The following is a 12,740-nucleotide window of genomic DNA, read 5'->3' as shown; positions in this document are numbered from 1 at the left end:
CAGGTGCAAAACAGGGCTTAGGAGACATCACCAATGAGATTTGAGGCCTAAAGTGGTGCTTTGCACTGCAATGGTTGAGGTTCTGACATAAAATCTAAAAAAAAAAAACTGTCAAGTGACCACAATTTTGAAATGATACCCCTCAATGAAGGTAACTAGGGGTGCAGTGAGTACTTATACCTCACAGGTTTTTTGAACAGTGGGCCGTAAATTGAAAATTTTGTTTTTTCTAACTCTAAAATGCTGGGGTTACCCAATTTTTAACAGTTTCACAAGGGGTAATTGAAGAAATTGGGTTACAAATTTTGGAGGGCTTTTTTGGAAATATATCCACATATGGGGTAACATGCTGGGCAGGCGCACAACAAGGCTCCAAAGTCATAGAGGTCTGTTTGCATTTGAGGCCTATGGCATATCCGTAGCTGACGGTTACATACATTCAGAGGAAAATACAAAAATGAAACATCCACATGTGACACCATTACAGAAAGTACCCACCCTGAGGAATGGGTATAGGGGTAAAGAAGACATTTTGAACGCACAAGTGTTTCCTAAATTTATTTTCCAGGAATGGATGAAGGGTAGCTTTTGATAATTGTAACCTATGCTCTGCTTCATCTTTCTGGGAACAACTAACACGTGACTCCGAATTGTCACCTGGAAATACGACAGAGCTCCTGAGGGAGAACCCTTCGCATTTGAGGCCGATGTTTGTTACGGACCTAACAGTTACATACATTCAGAGGAAAATGCAAGAAAGGAACACCCACATGTGAGCCTATTACAAACAGCACACCCCCTAGGAAGGTGTATAAGGTTGAAGTGGAGATTTGGAACAGACGGGTGTTCCCTAAATTTTTTTTCCAGGAATGGATGAAGTGTACTATTGGGGGGGATTTGCAATTTTAATACGGATATGCCAATTCCCAGAATGATTGCCCAGAGTATAACCGAAAGTAAAAATTATGCCCGCCCCAAACCCTATGCTCTGAATCATTATGGGAATGTGATGTGTGTGGCTGTCCCTAACCTGTTACCTCAAGTGTGCACCCCGCTCAGGTTGGGAGAGAGCGCTGCACATTTGAGGCAACTGCAAACCCCCAATGCTGTTGACTCTGTTTCCCATGACCCATTTTTTGGGGGGGGGAAAGATATCAGGGGTATTGGGAAAAAGGTTTTTTTTTGGGGGGGGAGGGGATGTTTGTTTTTAAAATTTGGAAGACAATGTACTCTGGACTGCTACATTGGAGTATAATTCTGGGAAATTAAAATAAGGGGAATGGATTAAAAATGTAGTGCTCCATGGAAGCGAGATACTCCCTGAAGCAGTTTTTAATGCAGAGGCCCGAATGATCGGGGCAAGTGTCACACTGAGTGGTGGTGTCCTTCCAAATCCCCCTTCTGTGACACACACTACATTTTTTCTGGGATCGTACCTTCTTTCCAGTGTGGGGGACCTCACCTGGAAAGTGTTGGCCGGGGACGATTCCGGCGCACTGAAGTTCCAGAGGTGCTCTAACCCGCTCCTTGGCGGTCACCAAAGATGAGAGCCTTTAGAACTACCTCTTGAAACTGCAGGAATGTCCCTGTGTTGCCAGCTTACTGGGAAAGTACAAAATAGTTTTCCACATGGCATCATATGGCTTGAGGACTTGGTCAGAGAGATCAACTCCCCCCATATGCTGATTATAGACCAGAATACAATCAGGCTTGAGGACCAGTCCCGCGGTACCTCACACAGGGACAAGGGTGCTGCTGTTCCCATTAATTGTGGTGAGCATAAGGACATCCCTCTTGTCCTTATACCTGACCAGTAACAGGTTTTCATGGGAAAAGGCATGGGACTCACCCCGGGGGATAGGAGCGTGTAGGGGATAGGGCGGAAGGCCTCTTTGATTCTTCCAGACTTTCGCACAAGCCACTTATGGATCTAGTGGCGAGGGATGTGAAGAGAGGGATGCTAGTATAAAAGTTATCCACGTAAAGGTGGTAACCGTTATCTAGCAATGGATACAAAAGGCCCCAAACTAACTAGCTAACCCCCAGGGGGTGACATTCTGGGGGTTCAATACGGAAATCTCGTTCCTCATACACCATAAACTTGCAAGTGTACCCTGAGGTACTCTCGCAAAGTTTATACATCTTCACGCCATACCGCGCTCGCTTGGATGGGATGTATTGCCGGAAGCTGAGTCTCCCCTTAAAGCTGATGAGAGACTCATCAATAGTGACCTCCCGCCCAGGGACATAGGCCTCCCAAAATTTGGCCCCGAAATGCAAACATTTCCGAATGGCCTTGAACAGGAGACGTGTCATGGCCATACCGTAGAGCAGGGCCTGGTAGAGGACGTCCCCACTCCAGTATTGCCTGGCACTGGGTTTTTTAACTAGACCCATATGCAGCACGAGGCCCCAAAAGGTCCTCATTTCGGCTGCATTGACGGCATACCATCCATTGAGTCTAGCTAAAAATGAGCCTGGGTTTGCAGTGACGAACTGTTGTGACTTAAAAAAAAATTGAAATAGTCCATTTCAGTGAACCCAACGATGTCAATCTTGATTCCTGAGTCGCCAACAAACTCAGGAATCACGAGTCCAAACAAGTTCGCCAGTACGGGGCACCAGTGAACTCGACTGCGGGGCTTGACTAGTATTAGCACCATGGGGACTCATACTAGCATGGGGAACAGGGTCAGGAGCAGAGGAGGTTTAGGGCCTTGCTTGGCGGTGTCTCCGCCGCCTTGGTGGCTCATCATCAGAAGATGATGAGGAGGATGAGGAAATAAGGAAGGTGGGGTCTTCCTCGTCCTCTGTGGTGCTTCTAGCACAAAAAACCATGCACCCAAAAAAAGCGTTTTCCTAATCAGTGGTGTGCGCACTGATTAGCGCTTTGTGGCGGAAGGGGGTGCAGAATTCAGTGGGGGGTCTGGCCACTCAGCCCACAACAGTGGCTGGTGGCACGTACACAGACTCCCACACAAAATTCCTGAAAAATAAAATAATAAAATGCCGAAAAAATGCACCTGCCTGAACCAAAAAAAATAAATGCTGATCAGTGATAAATCACTGATAGCGGTGGGGCAGGCCGCACACAGAGGTACGGTCCGTCCACACAGCACAGGCCTGCTACTGGTGGCACGGACCGCCTATAGGTGCAAAAATTAAAAATGTCGTTATAACCCGAAAAAGCGCCTGCACCACAAAAAAAAACACGCTGATCAGTACTACGGGACTGATCAGCGGTGGGTGGGCTTTTATAGCTAAGAGTGCCTGGCCACACATTTAGCAAAAAGAAATAAAAGGTCTGTTCCCCCCAAAAATAACGTTAGGGGCAGACTGCAGCGACCCTGTAGTGCCAGTGCTAAAGGTGCTGCGGACCTGCAGACACCTACAGTTGGTATGCTGGAAAAAAAAAGGTCTGCGCCCAAAAAAAGGCTGAGGGCAGACCGCGGCGACCCTGTAGGGCCGGGGTTACCCAGCTAAAGGTGCTACGGACCCACGGACGCCTACAGACGGTACGTCAAACCAAAAAAAAAAAAATTCTTTTTTTTAACCCTTAGCTGTACCTTCCTAATCTAATGCTTTCCCTGACTGCTTTATGTGCCATGGGGGGACTTTTTTTTTTTAACTTTTTTTGTTCTGAGGGGGAGATGGCAGCATGGGGCTCCATCCTGCACACCAGATCTCTGTGAAATGGTGGGCAGAACGGAGCAGCATGCTCCTGTACCCACCTCCCCATACTGCAATGATTGGTGCGGTCACTGCGGCCGCCCAATCACTGCTGTACTGGGTGGTGGCAACAGTGCCGCCCCCCCAGTACTGTACGGATGATGATGATCGGTGGTGTATATTACACCACCGATCATCATTATCCGGGTCATTGGGTCACACGTGACCTGAAACCGCCGGTTTGTATTTACTTGCGATCTCAGGATCCCCCTTGGCGCTCTGCCGGGATGCCTGCTAAATGATTTCAGCAGGCATCCTGCTCTGATTCCCGCCCGGCGAGCGTCTGAGAACGGAATCACAGCAAATCACCGGTCTGAATTGACCGGCGATTTGCGTCGATCGCCTATATGGGGGGGACCTCAGGACCCCCCTGGGCAATATGCCGGGATGCCTGCTGAATGATATCAGCAGGCATCCCGGTCCAGTCCCCGCCCGAGGAGTGGCAGGGGCAGGAAGAATGCAGGACGTACCCATAAGCCCGAGTCCTTAAAGGAGTACTCCGGGATAAGAAAACGTATCCCATATCCTAAGGATAGGGGATGAGTTTCAGATCGCGGGGGGTCCGACCGCTGGGGCCCCCCGTGATCTCCTCTACGGGGCTCTCGGCTCTTTGCCAAAATAGCTCATTTCGACCACCGCGTGATGCGGCGTCCGACACGCCCCCTCAATACATTTCTATGGCAGAGGCTGCTGATTGCAGCACTCCGGCTCTCCCATAGAGATGTATTGAGGGGGTGTGTCGGCTGCCGTGTCATGCGGTGGTCGGACACAGCCCCTGGCCGCTGACTGTCGGGGCCCCGTACGGGAGATCGCGGGGGGCCCCAGCGGTCGGACCCCCTGCAATATGAAACTTATCCCCTATCCTTAGGATAGGGGATAAGTTTTCTTATCCCGGAGTACTCCTTTAAGGACTCTGAAACGGGGGCGGATATGCTCTGCGTCCTTAAGGGGTTAACCACCACAGGGTCTCGGACTAAGATGCCATCCATTCCACGGATACAGGTAATAGATGACATCGGTCTAGTCTCCTTCGCCAAATAGGCCAGGAGCCTTCCTTTCTTATCCCCAAACTCAAATAAGGCAGCCTCCCTATCAAACAATTTCAACTGTACCCGATCTTTTAGCAAAATCAATAAAGATCTCTGGGCCTTGGCCCACGCTTGTTCACCCTGGGGAGAGGGATCCCTAACCATCATCGCCTCCAGCACCCCTATCTCAGTCTGTAGGGCATGTTCCATAGCAGCATGAAGGGTCCTTTGGCCAGCCACCCCTGCTATAAAAGCCCTTCTCATAGTCGCCTTATAGGCATCCCACTGGACCAGGGTATCCAGGGCAGCCCAATAACTAGTATGTGCCTCCTCCATATCCCCAGAAATCGGTTCAGCACAAAGCCACCCAGTGTGCATACACCTCAGTTTAGAGGAAGAGTCTTGGCCCAATCTAAGAACAAGAGCAGAATGATCTGAGATCCCTCTACTGGTGTATAGGATATCGCTTACCAGAGGCAGTAGGTCAGCCGAGGCATAGGGAAGGTCACTTCTTGAAAAGGTTCAATTCAACGAATAAGAGAACAAAGGCACTCACCCGGCTTGGTGAATAAACTTCTTCTTTAATGCAGACTGTGCATATTTACAGCAGGATAGCGGTGGCAGTTGCAGCGAGCGCTGGACGCCAGTGTGCAAGATAGCTGGTGACAGCTGTTTCCTTCCCACAGGAACTTCCACAGACCATTTCCCCTGACCTGTGCAATCCTCTTTTAAGTGCACTCCCCTTCTAGTGACGTGGAACACACAGGTGAGTGGAAATTAGTATACAAGTAGAAAACAGTGCAATAAATATTCAAATATAATTGCTAAATCATGTAAAAAAATGGGTGCTAGCATGTATATATATATATATATATATATATATATATATATATATATATAAATCTTATATTCTACTTGAAAAAAATCTTGAACTTCATGCAATGTTACTTTATAGGAATACTCCCATATCTATCCGGTCATTCAGACCTATTTTTTCTTGTGCTTGCGTACGGAGTATTCATCTTGCCTCTAGTTCGCGAAGTCTCTTGATATTGTCAAAACCTTCTATCAGTTCTAATTTCTGTTTGCCTGTGAATTTTAATTTTGTAATGTCGCCATTATGTATAGTATTAACATGTTCTATCAGGTGTGGTGACCCTTTTCTTGTACTAATAGATTTAACATATTCTCTAAATCTGATATAAACTGGTCTTATAGTTCTTCCTATATAGAATCTTTTACATTCACAAATAATTGCATAAACGATATATATTTAGTTCTACAGCACATGGGTTCTTTGATGACACCACCTATATTGACTTGTTTCCCTGTAAGGTACTTGCGGTTTCCTCCTATTTGCATTTTCTTTAACCAATTTTCAGATTTTTCATTATCAGTGATGTGGCGACTTCTTACTAATACATCTTTCAAATTTTTTGTTCGTCTAAATGTGATCATTGGTTTCTGCAATCTAATGTTGCCTATTGTTGGATCCCTTTCTATTAATCCCCAATGAGTATAAATGGATTTTTTAATAATTTCTGCCAAAGGACTATATTTGAACAAAAAAGAGAAGCGACCTGTTTCGGTGTCAGGAGTTTTGTATCTAGCATGTTTTCTGTGACTTTTCTTCAGGAGCATTTTTCGGTCTAACTTTCTAGTTTTTTGCAGGGCTTTTTCCAATGTCTCCATCGGGTAGCCTCTGTCTAGCAGCCGCTTAGACAGTGCTTGGGCTTGAATTTCAAATGTTTCGTCTGTGCTATTTATGCATTTAAGACGCAAGAATTGGCCGTATGGGATTGCTGTTTTAGTGTAAATTGGGTGGTAACTATTGTAGTGTAATATGGTATTAGTTGCTGTAGGTTTTCGGTATCCCAATGTATTGAGGTGGCCGTTTGATATTTTCACCTGAACATCTAGGAACTCGATTTCTTCATAGCTACACTTAGAAGTAAAACGCATGTTCATGTTATTTATATTGAGAAAGGAAACAAAAGCATTAAATTCTTCTGTGGACCCGTCCCAAAGCATAAAGACGTCATCTACAAACCGCAGGTAACATTTCACATGCTTTAGGTGTGGGTTCCCGGGAGAGAAGACATAGCGCTCTTCAAAGATTGCCAAAAATAAATTTGCCAGAGTGGATGCAGTGGGCATCCCCATTGCTGTACCGCCCCTTTTTTTACATGATTTTAGCAATTATATATGAATATTTATTGCACTGTTTTCTACTTGTATACTAATTTCCACTCACCTGTGTGTTCCACGTCACTGGAAGGGGAGTGCACTTAAAGGGTAGCTCCCACCATCCTATTTTTTTTTTCTTTCTGTCCCTGCCTATTGCCAATCTATCCCTAACCCCCTCCCTGCTTTTAATTTTTATTTTTACTATATTAAAAATGCCTTTTGTCTGCCTGGCAGTGTGCTCACTACCAGGCAGACTTCCCCAGCAGGCACCACGTCACTGATGCCTGCTGGGGGGGACTTCTGCCCTTAGTTCATCTACACAGGGTGCCTCCAGTTGTTTCATCACTACAACTCCCAGCTTGCCCTGACATCTCTTGGCTGTCAGGGCATGCTGGGAGTTGTAGTATTGAAACAGCTGGAGGCACCCTGTGTAGATAAACTATTAGTAGTTACATGCGGCGCTAGATCGTCCCTTCTGTCTCCCTCCCCCCCCCCCCCCCCTGCGCCATACCCCGTTCCCTCATTACACTTACTACAGAGTCCGGCAGCGGGCGTGCAGGGATAGCGGCGGCGGCGATGTGCGGGAGGAGTGGCCGGGGAGTCAATGCGCTCGCTCCCTGCCTGTCTGATTGACCGGCAGGGAGCGAGCGCAGGCTGAATGAAAAAGGACCGATGCCCGGCCGCATCAGTCCTTTTTCAGGCGTGACGTCACGCCAGGCTGCAGCCGGCCACTAGGAGGGAGACCCCCTAGTGGCCGGTTTTCAAATGTAAATTAAACAATTTTAATAAAAAAAATAATAATAAAAGTATATTAGAGATATGTTGTAGTACATAAGTACTACAACATATCAAAAAATAAAGTTGGTGACAGTGCCCATTTAAAAGAGGAGTGCACAGGTCAGGGTAAATGGTCTGTTGAAGTTCCTGTGGGAAAGAAACAGCGGTCACCAGCTATCTTGCACACTGGCGTCCAGCTCTTGCTGCGGCTGCCACCGCTATCCTGCTGTAAATATGCACAGTCTGCATTAAAGAAGAAGTTTTTTCACCAAGCCGGGTGAGTGCCTTTGTTCTCTTATTCGTTGAATTGTATCTAGACACTGCGTTTCTCCCACAAATGAGCACCACCCGATCAGCTGGTATTCCTACCATCTGCACTCTCATAAAGATTGATAGGCTTTTCCTTTTACTCCACGGTGCACAAGTCCTTTTCAAGAAGTATAACCATAAATAAGGTAAGAATCAAAAAAGATGCAGGCACTGCACGCTATTAAATTCTAAGTCAGTTGGATACTTCCATCTGTAGACTTCAATGAGAGCCAACGCTAGACGTCAAGATGCAAGCGGAAGAGAGCCAAGGTCCATGGCATTAATATGATAGAGCTGTGGATCAGGAACAACATTAAAGTCACCTATAAAAAGAACAGGGTCAGCAGGAAAGGTAAGCAATTTAGCAGTAATTACATCCAACGCCTCCATCCTAAAAGGAGGAGGAACATACAAAAACACCAAGACAAAACTAAAAGAATACAAAGAGCAATGGAGAAAAACAAAACACCCAAAATGGTCACAGGCTACCTGGGCTACACCAGAGGAGACGATGCCAATACACCAGATGGAGGGAGGAGCACCCCAGAGCACACAAACCAGACAGACGACAGGCATACCAACAAACTGGGCAGAGAGACACATGAAAACAGAAAAACAAGCACAGTTAAGAACATTCCCAATATTCCCTGTCTTACACTAAGAAAACATGTGCAGACTTATACCCTAAACAGAACTACAGTCAAGGGGAAGCTAGCTCTAGCTAAGAAGACAATCCAGCAACCCACCCCCCCAACCAAAGAACTATAGGGAACAACTAACCCACCTAAGGCCAACACCTCTGTGACTGAAAGCCCTAGGGGAGCAGGAACCTAGGGAAGACCCATAAGAGGGAACCCCTAACTCCTGGATTAACTAAACAATAAGGGAAGACTATACGTCCTGTAGCAGCAGCGTTCAGCCTGGAGAGCGAGCAGACAGCATAGCATCCACCCACTGCAGAGCATCAGAAGGAGAGGTGAAGAACTTCATAGACTTGCCATCCACTACTCGCAGCTGCGCCGGGAACAGCATAGCATACTGGTATCCTTTGGACCCAAGGCTCTGGCAAACCTCTGTGAATTTCATTCTTTGCTTGCGGAGTTCCACCGAGAAGTCCTGGTGATAGGCCACTCTGGCACTGTTGAAAAGAACTTCACTCTTAATGTGCACCGCTCTCAGCATAGCGTCTCTGTAGTGTAACAATTTTACCAGAAAGGGTCTAGGAGGACCTAAGGTGTTGGAGGTCTGCCAGGGACCCTATGCGCCCGCTCCACTGAGAAGTGAGGAGAAAAAGTATCAGCAGGCAGGAGTTCCTTAAGCCTGGTCAGCCACTCCTTTCATCTGGTGCTGGAGAGATTTGATGCAATGTATCCTCCACTGTAGAGACCCTGTGCTCCACCTCCGTAGTGCACTCTCTGATCTGGGTTTCATGGTGCAGAGTTACAAAGTCTTGCCTCAGTTCATCAACTTTGGAAAGCATTAGCATTTGGCATGTTGTAATGGCCGCCAGTGCTTTGGCAAATTTCTGGTCAATATCCGAGGCAGTATAGGAAGATCGGACCAGAGAACGGGGCTGTGGGGGACGGTCAGGACAGTCCAACAGTGGGAGGGATGGGTCAGGAGAAGCATGGCCCGGGTGGTCCTGGGCCCTGAAGTATTGACTGAGCTTTTTAGCCGCATGGGCCAACACTTGAGATGTTAGAGGAGTAGGTACACGGGCCACCGAGAACCTTCATCCGAGGAGTTGTCATCCTCAGCGGACTGCCAGGCCTCCTCTGCAGCAACCTTTGACATTTTAGCTTTGTTGCGGGAGCCCCCCATAGCAACACGGAGGGTAGACAGTGATAAGTAGAGAGTAGACATAAGGGGGAAAAGACAGAAGGTATCCCACAGGCAGCATTATCAATAAAGCAGCAGACCAGCACCAAGGGGAAAAACCACAAGGTTAAGCAGACTCACAGTTCATGGCTCCAGAGCAGGGTAGAGGCACAGCTGCAGCACAAGACACTGGCAGACAAGCAGAGGAGGTTCCACCTCACTAGTAGGAAAGGATAAGCAGAGGCCCAGCCTGGAGGGTAGAGCTCTCCCACCACTAGGAATAATCCAGATGACCAGACAGAGATTACCCGTGCAGCTCTCAGCAGCGGTGAGATGTGTGCACCGCACTTGTAGCCGAAAGTCAGCAGTGCTGGGAGGAAGTGAAGTGCAGCGCGCCACTCGGTTCCGCCGGTGGGAATCTCCTAGAAGACCAGATGGGTTCGCCCATGAAGGTAACTATGGCGGCGCCCCCACAGCCCTCAAGTAATCCACCCGAAGCTCCCGGACACCTGCACACCAGACCAGTGGCACCTCAGGACCCCAGGAACTCACTGAAGACCTCCGCAGATAAGCACCAGCCACATCTCAGCTTCTGGCACCTCCCGACAGCCATGGCCCTCAGCTCCAGACCAAGGGACTTCCCGGCAGGAGAATTGAGTGTTCCACCACAGGCAGGGCAGCAGCAGCCAACCACCCGATCAAGGCCAGGTGAGTTGCGGACCCTCAGCATAGGTATTTCAGGGTTTTTAGTGGCTGAGGGTGGAAGCCACCCTGAGGGAGCTCTGGCTCACACTTCCTCTTAGTCTAGCATGCAGGTCACACTTGCCACATTGATAATATTTCTATAAAGTTCCAGGATGTCCAGCACTTTCTAAGTACACTTGTGGAGTATGCGGACAACCATGGGACCGTAATGTAATTTGCTTGCATCACTGCCTTTTCATATTAGTAGTCATAGAAGTCAGACTATTTCCAACCGGATATTGTGGCACATGTTAATGATATGATGATATACTGCAATGCCATTAGTGAAATAATACTTTTAAGATAAAACTTCCAAATAAGCAATATAAAAGTCCACTTAGTGTTTTCCACATGTTATTTGTTATTATAATATAATATTTTATGTAGATTGATTTATTGATGTACTTACATGTAAATATAACACCTGACCCAATTTTTTTTACCTATAATTAGAATTATATATTTATTTTTTGCCTGATCCAAATCAGTTTTCCTTATGATTGATGTCGCCAAATAAAGAATAAATGTGTCTTGTTTACCCACTCAGGTCCTATTAGATGTATCCCAGTCTATATATTTTGTATGAAAAATATTGCTGTTTTCCCATACGTTTCCCTGTCATTTAAACATTTGATCGGTTGGGGTGTGGGTGGTCATCTTTTACCCTACCTCAATACCCCTAGTAGATGTCTGGTGGCAAAATGTAAGCCAGGGTCTGAGATGGTGATCTGTGTCCACAGTTGATTAGCCATGGGGGTTGTATTTGTTTAACATTTGTATCAGTTGCAGCATATGCATTTTTTCTATTGTATTGTGTTTACTGGCACTTTATAGCTTCTAACAATAGTAATTTCACTTTTATAAAATTTTTGCAGTTGGTTATTTTTATATTGGTATGTCCCATAGCATGTTTATTTTTATTTTTTTCTGTATGTGGACCTTGACCTTTTTCTGCACACACAGCATTATGTTTTAATAGAAAGTTAAAATGCATGTATCATGTTTGATGTTTTATATGTTGTATTTTATCTAGGGTGTTTTTGTAGGTAATTTTGTTAGATTTGTTTCCTTAAACCTTAGTGGTTACATTGTGGGTACTACTGAATTTGTAGGGAGAGTCTTTTCATTAATTAAATCTATATCTTATATAAATATGAATAGAGAATAATTGAAAAACCCTCATAGCTCATGGTCTTTTTTCATGATATTCCTTAGCTCATAAGTTGTCAGCATTCTCACCCTTATGTATGAAATTTTTTTGAGTTTTGCTCATTACTCTCTCTTAAAAATTTGCTGTCATTTTGCTTTTCTCATTTTAAGGGCTGCATTTGCTAAAGAGTCAGAAGTCCTTATTGGAAACCTTGGAGACAAACTAATTCCACAGAATGAGATTATGACTGATGTCAGTGACTTGAAAGCCCTTGCCAATCTGCATGAGAGTCTAGAGTGGCTTGCAGGAAGACTGAAATGTGCAATTTCAAATCTACCAAGTGCACAAAGTAAGTATTAATTTAGAGCCCCTGTATGTAATATTTTTGCCTTCTCTTATAGTTATTGAAGCAAAAAAAAAGAATATGTTCATATGAACAATTTGATGCCTGTTCCCTTGGGGAGCTTCATCAAAAGTCTCATAGAATGCAGACATTTTCAACTTGAAAATGATGTAGACTGCACCAAAATAGCAAGTTGCATTATAACTCTTGGTGCTTCTACTTAAGCCATTTAATGCCTGCAGTGCATTTCACTTCCTTTTGTGCCAATAAATAGCTTATGGCCCAGATTTATCAAACTGTGTGAGAGAAAAAGTGGAGTGATTTTCCCACAGCGACCAATCAGAGCTCAGCTAACAAGCTCTGGTAAAGTGAAAGCATTGGTTGTTGTGGGAAAATCACTCCACTTTTTCTCTCACACAGTTTGATAAATCTGGGCCTATGGCTTTAATATATTTGCACTTTGTTAAACTCTAGAAGTAGGTGTGATATATGCCTTAGATTTATAACATACTTAGTGAATCCCAGATTTGGCACAATTTTGGAAGTTTTGTAAAGAAGATGCATTTGGTTTAACAAACCAAAAGTCTTTAAACATACACCCTTAAACTAAGGGTTTTTCCTTGAGTCTTGTTACTTCCGAAGTCCTCAGGGATGC

The 12,740-nt window shown here is 45.6% G+C and overlaps 1 protein-coding gene across 1 annotated transcript in view; it reads left to right on the top strand.

Annotated features, from left to right (window-relative positions):
* Window positions 1-12,740, top strand: part of EXOC4 (exocyst complex component 4) — a 471,200-nt gene that overhangs the window by 376,831 nt on the left and 81,629 nt on the right. Inside the window, 1 exon segment of the mRNA XM_056573178.1 lies at window positions 11,913-12,091. Coding sequence (XP_056429153.1) covers window positions 11,913-12,091 — 179 coding nt within the window.

This window comes from Hyla sarda, chromosome 4, assembly GCF_029499605.1.
Source record: "Hyla sarda isolate aHylSar1 chromosome 4, aHylSar1.hap1, whole genome shotgun sequence".
Classification (NCBI taxonomy): domain Eukaryota; kingdom Metazoa; phylum Chordata; class Amphibia; order Anura; family Hylidae; genus Hyla; species Hyla sarda.
Note: the sequence above shows the minus strand (reverse complement) of the source record. Positions and strands in the feature narration are given on the sequence as shown.